General features: G+C 39.1%; 1 protein-coding gene across 2 annotated transcripts in view; it reads right to left on the reverse strand.

Annotated features, from left to right (window-relative positions):
- Positions 1 to 616: 616 nt before the first annotated feature.
- Positions 617 to 16,058, reverse strand: part of RAB11FIP2 (RAB11 family interacting protein 2) — a 41,844-nt gene continuing 26,402 nt past the window's right edge. The window contains exons 4-6 of one of the 2 annotated variants that reach the window (XR_007122650.1): positions 11,405 to 11,485; positions 11,043 to 11,088; positions 4,883 to 4,972 (exon numbers count right to left, since the gene is read on the reverse strand). Coding sequence is in view for 1 of the 2 variants with exons in the window: in XM_047702097.1 (XP_047558053.1) it covers positions 4,745 to 4,972; positions 11,043 to 11,088 (274 nt within the window). In the remaining variant the exon portion in view is untranslated. Of the gene's footprint in view, positions 4,973 to 11,042; positions 11,089 to 11,404; positions 11,486 to 16,058 lie in introns of both variants that reach the window. The other variant, XM_047702097.1, reaches the window with a different exon arrangement.

The following is a 16,058-nucleotide window of genomic DNA, read 5'->3' on the forward strand; positions in this document are numbered from 1 at the left end:
CCATGCACAGCCATGCTGCTGTGCTCCTGGTCCCTTCCATGCCTGCCTCCCGCAGCCAACATGGGACAGACAGGTGCACCCCTGCCTGGACTGCTGAGCTGGGAGGGTGGGTGGGGTGTTCGACGAGTCACTTCTGACTAAAATGGACAATGAGAAGTGGTGAGAAATGCTGTGGGTTTGTCAACTTAATTCTTGAGTTTCACCAATAGATTTTTCATTCGTTGTCTTACATTTCCTCTGAACCCCTAAATGGTCCTTAGCTTACAGGGTTGCTGCGAGGAATAAAGGAAATAGTGCATAAATAGGAAGCACTCGGGCTCAGCCTTAGCCTCCATCGAAATACTCAAAGGTCATTTTCTACCCAAACCACGAGCTCCAGCCCTCTGAAGGAGGGCATCCACACCTGTCAAAGAATGTCCAGTCTCGGGTGCTTGGAAACCACTCTGACTTTTCAGAACTACTTTCACCGTGAATTGAGTTTGTAGGTCTCACAATACGTTTGCTGTGATAAACCAACCAAGAGGCAACCTAAGTATTGTTCAAAGACAAGCAGGACTCATGTACGAATGTGTGCATCGTACAGTCTTCTCTGCGTTAAGAACGTACAACAACTGAATTAAGATTAAACACTTTAATCAACTATAATAAATTGATAATTATATATTATATAAAAATTCTGATTCATGCATCAGATTACATAAATTATACAACTGTCACATTATGCAATGCTTACAGACTTTTGGGTTTGTACCTGTAAAAATGTATACAAGTTACCAGAGCATTTTACTTAATAGGATGTAATACTCCTCAGTTATAAATAATGCTTGTGTCTTTCAAGTACCTGCTAAATATATACATTTCTAGATCTGCAGCATTTTTTTTTTGTACCTCAAAATACAAACTGCCTGGAAGCTTCAAAGATTAATAGGTCCAACGTATCGTTTTTTACAGACCTCAATTCCACTGTAAGAGTGGAAATTTTCGACACAGAAAATAAATGAAATAAAACGTCAACTCTAGTTTAATGCTTGAAAGCTTCTACACTTCTTATTAAATACATCAGAAAACCCTTCATATGCAGATTAATTAGTTAAGGTGCTACCTATTGCATATTAAATACTTCCAGTGATTGCATCTGGATTATTAAAGTTATAAATCTGTGAAAATGGGGGCTTTCGATGTGTGCTGACAGACCCTTACATCTCTGTGAACCAGCGGCACTGTGGTCCTTTACCTCTTACTTCAAAGAGATCGAGTGAATGAACATGCTTTATACTTCACTTACACACACACACACACACACACACAGACACACAGACACCCACCATATCTATAAGACATATGAGTACATGGACATCAAAAAGTTTCAGCTTGAATTACAAATCCAAAGTAGGCTGCTTCTCCTAAAAAGCTACAGGGGAAAATAAAAGCTCTAGTGTAACAATTACTAGATACATTAAAGACAGCAGTTTTTTAAGATTCTCCTTGCTAAAGAATAAGCACCCTTATGGGGGTGGAAGGAGGGGGGCGGAGGGGGATGCGAGGATGGAGAAGTAGGTGAAGGAAGGATGTGAGGAAAGCAAGTCTGTCACTAATGAGCTGAGTTTTACTTAGGTTTCCATTCATGAAATCCTTTTAAATACAAGGCAACATTTTCACAGCTGGAAAATTACAACAAAATCTTCATTTACTGCCAAAAGCCATAGATGTAGTTATGCATAATCTATGGATACTACTACGTTCATGGTGGGGGGTGGGTAGCAAAACGAGGTTCTATGCACAATGTAGCAGCAAAAAGCAATACTTGAACGTTTTTCATGAATGGGTGACACGTCACTTTATGTACAATTCTAAGCTATAACCCTGGGATTCGGTAAATGCAGTTTGAAGCCTAAGTGGTAAGACAGGAGGTTCAATACTATCAAAGCCAAATTTTAGAACTGGAAGGGGAATCGGTTGGAAAACAATACTGCTTTGAAAATAACAGCAGAAATACTTTAGTCAGTAACAGAAATATGTTAGCTCAAGATAGGTTTAGGACAAATATCGGTTCTGTGATTTAAAAAAAATTCTCTTATGGTGGGAATATTCTTTAGCATGCATTGTTTACGCCTAAAAGCAGAATCTGTCTGTAAGTCTACTGTGCTGTGCATTATTTAACGAGTGCGTATCTTTTATTTCTATGTGTAAACTACTAACAAAATATACCATTAGAATACTTAAAAGTTACATTTTGGAGAAATTAACTGAAGGTGAACTTCTTGGCCTTTTTTCTCCACAATACTAGAAACTAAAACTACTCTGTTTGCTCTTCTGCCCAAACACAGGAAACACTGACACGTTTGCTTGGGAATTCATTTTTACTTTTTTAGTGTTTCATATTGACCAAATTATGAAAACACATAATAAGTCTGACTCCAGGTCACGAGCGGAAGTTCATAAACATTGGGACAGCACATTTTCAGGCAGTGACAAGTGCGGATTCGTCTTCAGCACAATTCTTGTTTCGGGTTGAAAGATAAAAACATTGATTCGGCTATAACCAGATCATTCACGTCTGGTAAATTTAATCCTAAACAGTTCCAACCTGGCAGAGAACCTCTCCTTAGATATGAACTTCCTCATAAAAAGAATAGTAGTATTTGAACAATACTTTTTAACGAATTCTATTTACATAAAACAGATCCCCAATACAAAACTGGCATCTTGGTTCATTTTATAAAGAATAAATTTGGCCAAAGCATATTAAAATATCTGCAGATAATCTGGCGTAATACTGAAAACACATGGATTTTAGTATTTTAAAAAGTATAAGAAGAGGTTCAGTTATACTAACAGAAAAAAATGCTAAAAATTTCGTAATATTGAATAAAACGCTAACTAAAATGGCACTGTGTTAAAAAATAATAAGTACTAAGACCTCAAGGAGAAAATAGAATTCTAAACCAGATTTTGAGGTTTAGTACAGAAATTCAGAAGTGGAAAAAAAAAAAGTTGGTAAAAGCTACTTTTCCTTCTCCATTTCTCCATTTAAAAAAATTATTTAATTTTTTTGTGTTTAGGAAAACTTCCTAGAATTTCAAAACATATGTTCCCATAGGAAAACTAAGGAAACTCGGAAAATACAAATGAGCAATTTTAGCTCACGAATATATACTTGGCCAAGATATCTGACTCAGAATATTAAAATGAGCAAAACTATTCTATCTGCTTTGTACCGAATTTTCAACAAAATCTTTGTGGAGAGAAGTATTCGACAACAGTGCAGTTCATTAAAAGCCTGGAGAATACAGGTCTCCACATATAGGTGAAGTTTTTTCTTTTAAAACCAGAAACACAGATTCAGTGTTTCATAGTAAACGTACTTCAGATTTTTAAGGGAAAAAACAAGCAGATGACTAGTAATATTTTCATACCATTGTTTTCCACTTTACATTTCAGGCTTATTTTGTACAAATCTATGAAGATAATTCACGGAAGTAATCGATATTTTGGGGGAGATTTAAAAGAGCTGACATAGAATTTTGCAATAAACCAATTCTTAAGGGTCCATGTAGAACAGTGTGTACAGTGTGTACAGTGCCATGCTAGTGGCACTCACTCCTCCTTTAGTGACTCTTATTTTGGTTCAAGACCCAAATGCAACCATCTGTTCTATTATTTACGTAACTTGAAACCACACCGAATTCTTTATTCCTAGAATTTGCCCATTGCTCTGGGTTATCAGGCATCAGACGATCACCTACTTTTATCCCCCCTCAGAATTCTTTTCAGATCTAACTTCCTAATAATGTCTTTGCTAGTGATTTAAAGGCATTCGGAATCTCAACAGAACAGACTACATTAGCTCCCCTTCTACTTGAACGAAATGCAAATGTTAAAAGATTAACTCAAGAAATTTGTACTATTGTGATGCTAGTAAATTTTCCTTAAATATGTCATGCTTAAAAAGAAAAGACAAAAAAACTTGGAATCATTCTTTTTAGAAAAAGAGCAAACATCTGATGCTGGAATAATATATAGGAGCGGCTCTCACTGTGAAACCAAGATTTGCAAAGTCAAGAGTGATCTGAAGCAGCTTCCCTACAACAAACTATACTAGTAGCAATGATGATTTGTTTTTGCATCGGTAGAGCACACACGGATTTCCAAATTAAGAAACTGGTATCCTAATTTTAGAGGCAATCAGCTGTTTTTAAATGTTCTAAAAACACATGTATATGTGAGGTATATGCATGTATTTTATATACAAAGATATATGAACATATTATTCATGTACATATATATGCATATAAAATGTGAACTTTTTTTAGTGTTTATAATGAGCAGTATTCCTGCAGCTAAGTCAGTCTACAAATTGACTTCTAAGAAACCAGCCCCAGCATCGATTCTGCTTTATGAGCTCTAGTCCTGAGGAATAAGAAGTCGCATACTTCTGATGTGATCCCTAGGCCTACGTCAGGTTAGGAGGCCGGTGCCAGCACCTCAATGAAAAATCCTAAGGAACTGCTTATTCATTGAGAATCTGGCCCATTTTCACTTTAAATGTTTAAATTATTTAGCTCACTTCAAAGGTCACTCTTGATGGTCCCTGCTAATATTTACAGGTAAAGTAATTTTTCGCAACGGAGTAGAGTATCTAATGAAGCCTGATAATGTAGTTTCTTGCAGTACCAAGATTTTCTTCTTTTTCTCTTTCTTCTTTCCTTTTTGCCCCAATCACAAACGCAGTACTCCTGGCTGATTAACTGTTGGCAAATTTGCCAGCTTTCCGGGACGGTTCGTACGGCACTCTGAGGATACTGGGTGTCTCCTCCATGACCCTCACGAGGAGGTTGTCGATGTAGTCCTCGAGTTCCCGGATGTGGGTGTCTTTCCTCCGAAGGAGCTCTTTGTGCTTCACTAGCTCCTGGAGGACCTCCTCGTAGGTCAGACCACGATACCCTGCAGTGGCATCAAAAGGGTTGCTGTCCTGGAACAGAAAAGATGGGTCACTTTAGGAGACAGAACATGGGGGACAAATTCAGAATTATTTTGAACAACTTTTGATTTTTCAAACCCTGACCAAGTTTTTTCTGTGTCCGTGGTTAGAACCAATGTGACCGTTCATACTGCAGCTACTGAGTCCTGAGGCAAGAACTAGGGCAGATGCACCAAACCATTGACTGTAATTCTAAATCCTGCTAGAATCGTTTTTTTAAAACACTGTGGACAATGTCCTAATATACGGAATTGACCATATAATTTAGGATTAAGAGATAAAATGTTCTATACCAGATATAACTAAAATAAATTAAAACTAAAGATCTCTAAGAGTTTACTTGGAAAAACTTTTTTTTCTTTTTTTTTTAAGATTTATTTGACAGAGAGAGAAATCACAAGTAGGCAGAGAGGCAGGCAGAGAGAGGAAGGGAAGCAGGCTCCCCGCTGAGCAGAGAGCCCGATGCGGGGCTCGATGTGGGGCTCCATCCCAGGACCCTGAGACCATGACCTGAGCCGAAGGCAGAGGCTTTAACCCACTGAGCCACCCGGGCGCCCCTACTTGGAAAAACTCTTAAGAAGCTACTGGAAACTATTCCTTTGGACAATGGCTTCGTCCTCTTGGAATCGCTTCCAACAAACCGTGGTTTAATGTTACGACTTCGGCTTTTTATTGAAGGGGGCTTCAGGCAGCCGCAGTATGTGCTTCTCTGCTTTGCTATGAACTGTTCAAGGCCTCCAGCATTAAATCAATGAGCAGCCTTGGGAGAAGCCCCATGGGGGTAACTTCTGTTTTAATTTAGAGGCAAACGGAGCTTTTTCCCCCTGAGGAACCAGTCTATTTCCTCCTCCTAGTGCTCATCCCCACATAACTTATTTCCCTTTTTGCCTTGGTTATTGGGAAACTCAGAATTCAGCTACAATCATGTAAAGGAACACTGAAGATCAGTGTATCTGCGTCCCTGCCTTTCACTTACTTACTTATTTTGCTAACCTTATTCTATCGGTATTCCTTTTATAGAATATAATTTTAAATAATATAAACAAACAGAAAAAGACACCAATTTAATTCATTTTTACTACAAGGCACTCAAATAGTAAAAGAAAATTATTTGTCGGAAATTTCATCAAAATAGCACTGGAATATCATCTACAGTGTCTAGGATTTAGATTTCTCGTCATATAAACACCCAAATATAAAGCAGCAACCTTTATGCCTTTTTATACATAGTTCTAGCCTTAAAACTCAACAGCTTAGAAATGGTTTTTATCACTTTCTTTCAAAACATTTCCATTCAGCTTTAAGGAAAATAAACTAACACTGAGGAAACAGGCCTTGTTCTTGAGGACTACCTGTTTCTAATCTATTCTGCGGAGGATGGAGAACAGCGACTGGAAGGTAAATGCGAAAAGGCCTTTTTCCCTTTTTTTATTTCATTAGATTAAATTTGTCTTTACTCCTTTTCAGGATCTACTTAAATTTGATGTATGCCTCGCGCTCATTAGGAAAGCGAAAGTGTAACTTTTAGCCTCTCCCACTCCAGACTCCCCGACTGTGCCATCCAGAGAAACACCTGAAGAGCAGGTGGCAGTTGGATGCTTCTGTTCCCAGAGTCACTCCCTTCTCAAGCAAAACAGGAAAAATTCAGGATCGAAAACCGCTCCAACCTCATGGAATCTGTCGCGTTTTATAGAGAAGAGAGGGCTCACGCCAGGCCTTCAGAGACTCGGCCAAGCAGAAATGGTAACAGGCAAGCAGTGGGCTCTGCTTGTTTAAAGGAGGAAACCAGGTTGAAGGCACAGGGGGCTGGACAACAGGTGATCAGGGGAGGACAGGCGCCAGAAAACAAGGTTCAGGGCAGGGCATGGAGAGGCTGAGATGGGAGTTTCCGACAGACTGTCAAGGATGCTGGATTCTTGCAAGGGAAAACGGGAAGCCACTGAAGGTTTCTAGACAGGGGCAGGATACGACTGAAGTGAAGTTCTAGGAAAATTAAAATGGCAGCAGTGGGGAGGAGCATTTGGAGGGGCTGAGATTCATTGTAAAGCTGCTGAAATGTTCAAGACAAGTGAATAAGAGCCTCCACTAGATTAACAGAATGAACAGAGGGGATGCCAATGGAGAGTGAGCTTCAATTCTGTAAGACTGTATTTAAAACTTACTTTAGCATAAGAAACTGGGGACAGATAAAACTTTAGCAGCTATATATTACCTTTGTCCCTAAAAGACATTTAAAAATATTGCTTTACCACAACTCTGGAGACAAGTGTTGGTTTACTTTTCTTCTCTCAATCTTTTGTAATAAGAGTATACACACGACACACACGACACACACACACACACACACACACACACTCTCTCTCTCTCTCATGTATTTACTAATTTTTTAAATTGGTCATGAGCAGTTTAGAGATATCAACCTTACAATTTCCTAACGACACTCTTACTAAACATTTACTATATTAAGCAGATTTCTATAGAAAACGTAAGACACAGTATTGAGGTAAGCATAATTTTTAAATTTATTAAAAATAAGCTAACTTTCTTACTGTAACCCAAGTAATTCTGCCTAGATTTGAGAGCGATACCGGCCTAGGCCTCACTTCCCTTATCTGATAAATGAGATGTTCTCCATGGTTCCTTTCAACTCTAAAATTTCCTAGTCTATAAAGTAATTTGTTTTATGAACTGCATTTTAGAAAAGTAATAACATCCAACTAACGTGATTTCATTTATCTAATAAAACATATACCGAAAAATAGACATTCTTGTGCGAATTGCATGGGTTAATGAAATCAACTAAATGGGTTTCATTACTGACTAGCTGACTGTTTGATATATTTTCTTGGTTTAACAAAATAACAGCATCTCTCTAATCTTAATCAAATTATACATATATGAACTCATTTCTCCAAACTAATTAAGTGATGATATTCAGTTAGAAAATCATTTATATTGTTATATTTAACCACATCAGCCTACCAGATAATGTGATTAAAAGTTTTTTTTAAACATTTCTCTAAAGACAATGATGAAAGACATGTTGAAAAATTCTTATTCTGACATAGATAGTTTTACATTAATGCCATGATATGAATCAATCTAACAATTTAATCTCTCAAAATAATTAATCATCATCCCAAGATACTGTTCAATGCTTTAAAGTCATAATCTAGGGTAGAAAAGCCATTATTTGGCTTATCCCCCTGCCACCATCACCATCTAATACTTATGTACAGACAGATTTCCTGGAAATACATTTCTGACCTTTTCAATATATTTTCCATTTATCCTTTTATATGATAATTTTCCCCTAAATTTCTGCATCAAGTTTCTAGGCAGGAAAACATCTTAGAAACACATGTACTATAAACTATATTCTGGAAAAGAATATAAAATAATTAAAAACAGTTTTGTGCTTAGTTCCAGGTTTTATCCCATATTTGAAAAGCATTTAACCCTTCTAATTTCAGACATAAGATTCTCAAACTGACTGATATACTCAATACATATGTATAGATCTGTGTCTCCTTTTGTTGTTGACATAGTTCCCCCCAAAATAATAAGGATTAATATTAATCAATATAATAGGATATTAAATAATTTTCTGGTCACAAAAATTCTTTTGCTTGAAAAGGAAAACTCTCAGGCAAATACAAAAATTGGTTGTCTTTCCAAAAGATAGTCTAATACTGTCCTTGGAAAAACTTCTAAAATTGAGAAACATCTGAACTGGTAGAGACTCGCGTAACCCACAGTGGGACTCCGGACTACTTAATATTTACTCCCGCAGCTCCACACAGATAGCACATGTGTTCTTAAGATGTCTTCTTATATTGCAATTTAATGTAAATTTGTCTTTTCTCTTCCCCTTTCACAACCAATCCTTTTGTCATTCCCACCCAACCTCTGTTCAAAATTTCCATATGCAGATATCAGCAAATAGGGAGTGGGTGAGAGATCAGCAGAATTATTACATGAAGTTTCCCAATCGGAATTTTAAATAGCAGACTTGTACAAAAGACTTTGGAGAATTCCTAGTGATCTATTTTTACTTCACAGAGAGCCTCGCCTTTTAAACTAGGAAATGTATATTTTTTGCAATATTTAAATTTCAACAAAAGCAAATTATCAGGACTCAAAATAACTGGAGATTTAAAGAAAGGTTGTCCTGGTAACCAAATATTGGTGGGGCACTAACTGACATCCAAGGCAGCTCGAGGAGAGAGAGAGAGATAAGAGGAAGGCTTGGCATTCTCTGATCATCTCATTATTGTTCTAATGAGGAACTTTGCTCTGGGAATATCATCTCAGCTACTTTCACATCTTTTGTCCTACTGCCTTCATCTCCCTTTCAGTTCTTAATTAGGCCTTAAAGAGCTCGCACTGCCCTTTCAACTGGCTACTGGTCCTGTTTAAACACTGCGCTTTCACAGACAGGTGTTGGCAACAGCATGGAAGACATACAAACTTAATTACAAAATACTACGTCCAGAAGGGGGAAAAAATAACTTGGTGGATGGCTATTATTGGAGAACTTAATGTAAATTACTTCAAACATCTTATAATCTTCAACACAAAAATCGTTCAAATACTTTCCCTCAAGAACGCTCGCTAGAAGGATGAGCTGTCTCCTCTTAATTGTATCCTGCAGTAAATTAACAACACCTAGTAATCCTTTCACTGTCATTTAGAATAGTAAGTATTCTGGAGAAAAATAATCACACATCAAGGATTCTTTTATCACCTTTAAATCCTTTAACTAAAACAATTTTCACATTTTATTTCTTTAAAGAATTCTAAGGATGCTTTTACAGCAATAAATTACAAGATTGGGAAAAGTACATTTACAAGCACAGAGAAATTGTAATTAAGGTTACTTAATAAACAATAGCTGCACATTCGATCGATTTTTTGATGTTGCATTTTGTTTGAGATTAAGTAACTGCCTGATAGAATTCATTTTACTATCTGATCAAAGGCTGGCTTCATATATTCTGACATTTCTCACCAGACTGCCATATTCTAAAGACTTGAGTATTTATGAAACATCAAAACTTATAAATCATTTACATAAAACAGCAAAAACGCAGTACAAAATCCTCGGCTTCTACAATGTTTTCTACAATTCTAAGTACAAATGACTACATTTAGAATGGTTTATACACCACGCCACATTGTCTTCTAGGCATATCACATCACAGAAAATTGTGATATGTTACTGCTTTAAAAAATTCTTATTATACATCTGGATCACACACATTAAGGACAGATGGTTCAAACAGCAACCACCAGCCTTTTGGAATAAAGACTCTATTTCTGTTATTCAGTGAGAATTCAGTTTTCTACCAAGAACATGCGCCCATATTTTTGTAAAGTAACTTACTCTCTAGGTCTGGTGCATTTAGAATTAATTGACTGAAGATGCAGCGGAACTTGGAACAGAGAGTCAAATCTGGACTTCAAATAATAACAAAATGAAGTTAAGATATCTGAACGGTCCTTGCAAAATCTGTGAGTTAATCCGGCTGGTCGCTTCCAAGCCTGTTAATATATTTTGGTTTTGTTTGGACTAAGAAAGTAGGTGTCCTAAAGGTCCCTTCAAAGCCTCTCCCAGTTAACTAGACCCCTTGCCAGGATGCTTTCCTTATTGTTAATAAGGCAGTTTTATTCTTTCTTTGATTTTTGCCACAACAACAACAAAACTTGTTCATTTTCTCCATGTGCTCTTATTTCCTAACTATAATGTTGACCTTGACATACAGCTTTCACATCCATTTTAAAACAATCTGTAAACAAAATATGTGGATTCTAAATTGGCTTCAGTGAGAACGATCATATTTGCTTGAATTTCTACAGATCATAAAGTCACACCCTAATCATATATTAAAGACAAAGCTGGAATTTTGCTTTTCTTCCTTCTCTCCAGATCGCCACATTAAACTATAATCCAAAGGTAACTGGGGGCTTCGGGATGAAGGTCTTTTTAAAAATGTGTACCAGACAGAAGGCAGGCTTGTGGCTTCTTTTCCCGTAATACACTAACCCCTCTATAACTTACCGGGATTTTCCTGAGCTCCTCATTACTTGTCGGATTCATATGAAAACTAAGGAACAAAAGACAAACACAAATGTTAAAAGTGTATTGCACAGTCCACGTGGTTGAGGAAACATAAAACAGAACCTTTCTAACCAACACTGCAACATCCTCAATGACGTGGATGAATGAAACTTAACCCAGGATGCAGGAGAAAAACAATATTTACTCAACATTGTAAAGCACCTACAATTTTAAACCTTAAAGGAAAACCCTTCAGTTATTATCAGAACCGAAGAACTGTACCTCTAACTGTATAGTTTCTAAAAATCTTTAAACTTGAGTGATTTTATCACTTACTATTCACTTTATACACACACACTCACCTGAGGCCCTTCTGATATAAACTGTGGAGAATTCAATAAATTTTAGTCGGAAAGACTGTAGAATGCCAGAGTTAAAGCCATCTTTTAAAAAAAATTATATAGGCATTAGAAATATTAACTTTTAAACATTATCCTATCAAGGAGAATGAGTTCAGAGTTGTATGAACTATTTCTGTCATTAATGCGATTTCTAAGTGAGTGGTCTTCAAAATTTCAATACCCAAATGGACCAAAACAAGACGGATTTCTTCCAGGTGGAGAGTAAGAGAACATCACAGCTGAATGCCGTAATCACTTTCTTCTTTGAAACGTGTCCATTAGGAAGGGACTGCAACCAAAAAGAGGCTCAACTTCAAAGCCATCTGATGAGTCAACATTTCATCATTGCTATTCAAGTTTAACTTTTACGCAGCACTTAAGAGTACTGGACATTAGAGCCTCTACAAAGCCTTACTGTCCTAGGAACCTTTTTATCCCCCTCCAACCTCCAAAAATACTTAACTGTAAAATAGACATTTTTTTCATTATCTGTGTTTTATCAGCCAAATAATTGGGATCCTCTGAAGAAATTCCCTCCTACGACTTCTGGTGGTACACACGGAAAGTCTGAACACTGGCTGTAACATCTGGACAAACTCTATTCCTACAGGCACATGTCCCAAGCTAAAACCCATGGGGGCACACTTGTGTTTCTGGCATGAGAGAAGGCCTCATACGTCCAACATTTCATTTGTGTGACTAAGATTCCTAGTATGAGCTTCCCCAATTGACTGACCTTTTCTAGCAGAACTCCTGTGGATAAATTTGAGTACTTCAGGGGCGCCTGGGTGGCTCAGAGGGTTAAAGCCTCTGCCTTCGGCTCAGGTCATGATCCCAAGGTCCTGGGATCGAGCCCCACATCGGGCTCTCTGCTCAGCAGGGAGCCTGCTTTCTCTCTCTCTCTCTCTCTCTCTCTCTCTCTCTCTCTGCCTGCCTCTCTGCCTACTTGTGATCTCTGTCAAATAAACAAATAAAATCTTTTAAAAAAAAATTTTGAGTACTTCAGTAGAGCTGGGTGACACGGTGGAGAAGATTGAAACATATTTTAGTTACCCACAAATGAACACCCCAGCGACAGGTTATTGCATCTGATCCACCTTCTCATCCACAGTCTTTATGGTGTTCTGGATGGTTCCAGACTAGCATCAGTGGGCCAGCAAAACCCTCAAGAGCCTGACCAAAGAGTGGCTTAAAAGAAATTAACAAAAATAAAATCCAAAAGCCATGATCATAGGGCACACACAGGCCTGGAGAGCTGCGGGAGCGGCTGCTAACACATGGGGTCCCCGTCCTCCCTGATTTGCAGTCCAAGGCAGTCAACGTCAGGTTAGTCTTGGAGGGCCAAGTCAAAGAAAGGCCAAAGTCAAGGAAAAAGAAGAATTTAAAATTACATAGGTTTGGCAGAGAGAGAGAGAGAGAGCAAGTGTGCGTGCTCTGAAGATGGATGTGTGGCCTGGGGCTGCGAGACAGCAGGGCCATTGTAGGACATGGAAGAGACCAGAACACAAGGCTGTGCGGAAGAAGCAGCCCTGAGGGCTCTTGATGCAAAAAATGGGGCTCTCGGACTTGATCCCTTAGAGACGCAGGCAAGATTTTGACAATTTCTATCTTTCATAAATGCTATTTAGACAGTTCGTGTCTGGTAGCATAACCCATAGCATTACGGTTGACCACAACAATGAGTTTATGAGTATCACGAGCAATATTATGACTGTACAAATGTCATCCTATGTCTCAGGACAAAAGCACTGAACTGAGAAACGGAATTGCCGTCATTGTATTTATTGTAATAAAGAGTTTTTTCAAAAACAGACATGGAGGACACAGATTTTACGTGAATCACAAAACTATCACTATGTAATACCCAGGAGCTTTGGCCTGTGGAGCCAAAGTGAGAGTGAGTGGCAGCTGGAAAAATGTCTGTGATTCTTAAAAATGCTGAAATCACAAAGGTCGCCTCCGGGAAGGGGAGCCCCCCCATGGCTGCCAGCAGCGTGCGGAGCAGAGCTGAGGGACAGGGCTCTCGCCTGGGGCATTGTCTGCAATCCAAAGGCACGGCCCCTCCCTTGTGGTCGGCTTTATTTTCACACACTGACGTGTCAAACACATGACACACTCAGTCATTCATGGCTGCCTTTTTTGATCTGTCCTTAAGGGGGGAAAAAGAGTTAACTGAACTGGACTGAATTAGCTTGGTGAAAAATAAAATGTCTCTATTTATCGAAGTGTGGCACCAATTTGCGTTATCTTTCTCTTTGGACGGCTGTCCTCCTGTCGGACAAGGTACGGAACAAGGCGGTCTGACTGCTCAATGAGTTGCTGACGGGCTAAGGGAAATGGCGTTTTAATCAGGTGGAAGAGAGACGTGCTCCTACCGAAGAAGTCTACACAAATTTCAACTTCATGATTAAAGAAAATTAATTTTCCAAGTCAAAACTGGAAGGAGTTTGGGGGTGACAAAGAACTTTAAGGCAAATTTTAAGCTGATGAAAATATTTTAAATTTGTATTTTCCACAATATTTTAAGCTAAGAAGGTGTTTTACCTGAACATCCTCAAGTTTTTATGTCAAAGTTTATTTTTTACCTCCTGATTATTTCCCAAATTTTAAAGACTTTCCCAAGTAAACTCCATTTTACAAGTTTAAATGAATACGGTTCAAATATATTTCAAGAAATCATTAGTGTCTCTTCTATAATGTCACTTATTGGTTTCTGGTGAAGTTAAAATACCGAGTAAGGAAATAATTGGTGAGAACTTGAAACTGCCCGAAAATAGCTGCTATGGACCAGCCTTCCAGAGAGAGGCCACAAAGGCCAACCAACCTTTACAAAGTGATAAAACTAACCACTGCACGAATCACTAAGGCAGCGGCTGCATTCATTTTCTTCTTTGTCCTTCCTTTTCTCTACCAAATATACTCTTTGAGAGCAAGAGTACCTAGGAAAGAGTAGAGACTATTGAGAGTGGAAACGTATAAAGTCCTTGTCAAGAAAAAAACCCAAAAGCCCCACCGAAGAACAAAGCTGAGTAACGATTTGTTAGCATTAGACATTGTAAACTGTGCAAATTCCTGGCTCTTGGACCTTCGATCTTTCAGTGAGAAGTCACTTAACCACACTTGAAGCTCTTCTGAAGGCATTTAAAAACAAATATTATTACATCTTCCATAATATCTCTTTCCAAGCCCCATTACTGATGAAATTATAAAGCTAAATGCATTTTTTGGCGTATACCTTGGCCCATTTTGTGTTTAATAAGGGAATTTCAAGCTATTCGCAAAATCCCGGAGGTGACTCACCTGGCTGGAAGGGGCGAAGAAGGAAGGGCAGTGTAGCAGAGAAGTAACCTTTTCAGACACAATTCAATTCCTTATGTGTAGGGGAAAGAAGTATAACTTTGAACTATACAGAAGAACTTCTAAGATCATCTGCAAAGGACACTATCCTATTGCTCTTGTTTAACTGTGAGAGTGGACACTAGAGACCCGGGGCTGCTTCTGGTGATAAATGTAGTTGCGAGCAGAGAACTCTAACGTAACGGAAAACTTTTAAAGAATCGGAAAAGAGGAAAAGGAAAAATAACGCAGTGACAGTGAAGCAGGGGCAAAGACTGACAGTAAGCCTTGCGACAACTGGTATTTTACCGACTGTAACTGTGCTGACAGACCCCTTTCAGAGCACCTCACATGCTAACTCACTTAATCCTCGTAACATGCAGTTTTTGTTCCCATTTCTGGCAGCAGAAAGAGGCACAGAGAAGTTAAGAAGCTTACTCAAGGTAACACAGTTATCAAGGGGCAGAGATGGGATGCCAAGAAAGGCAGCCGGATTCCACAGTCCAAGCTCCTTAGCCAGGGGCTGGGCTTCCTGCCCTCACGTGTTCTAAACCCTCAGTCCTGCCCTGAGCTCAGAGACAGGATTCGCTTCAGGGAATGCAGGATAATTTCCCGAGGTTTCTCCCAATCAGAAGTGACTAAGAAAAGTCCAAGACGATCTTAAAAGAGGCAGAACACAGGCTGCAAAGCAACAGGTTTGGAAAGAACCGTGCCCGCCGTCTCGTTTGCCCTTGCTGCTCCGTCCCCTGCCCCTGCCCCTGCCCATACCCCAGGAGGATGATGTCTGGAGAGTGCAGTCCTCTGGGTCACCTTCCCCAGGGGCTTCCAGTTACTCTCTGGCCCTGGGAGGCACCTGCAAGACAGTGGGGACGGCAATGGGCGGCAGGGGGCAGGGCATGTATTACCCCCAACACCCCCGCTCCAGCCCCCACTCATTGCTGCCTCAGGCCCTCCCCACTGTGCTACAGTTTTAAGCAGTAGCTTAGGTCCCTTCGCACCGAACACAGCAGTCCCTTCTAGACACTGCTGGCTCCTGGGGCTACACCTTCCATCCTCCTTCCCTTAATCCCAGGCACCCCTCTGTAAATGGCCTCTTACTAAACGTTCTTGAGTTATCCATTTTGAGTATGTCATCTGGTTCCGGCTGGGACTCTGTAACTGATACAGGAATATGCAATAAATACCATAAGCTATTAACTTCGTAATAAAAAGCAGTTAAGACCAAGGGTCTGTCCTATTTATCTACTGAAAAGAAAGAAGAGAGGACCAAAGGAAAACA

This window comes from Lutra lutra, chromosome 14 (assembly GCF_902655055.1).
Source record: "Lutra lutra chromosome 14, mLutLut1.2, whole genome shotgun sequence".
Taxonomy (NCBI): domain Eukaryota; kingdom Metazoa; phylum Chordata; class Mammalia; order Carnivora; family Mustelidae; genus Lutra; species Lutra lutra.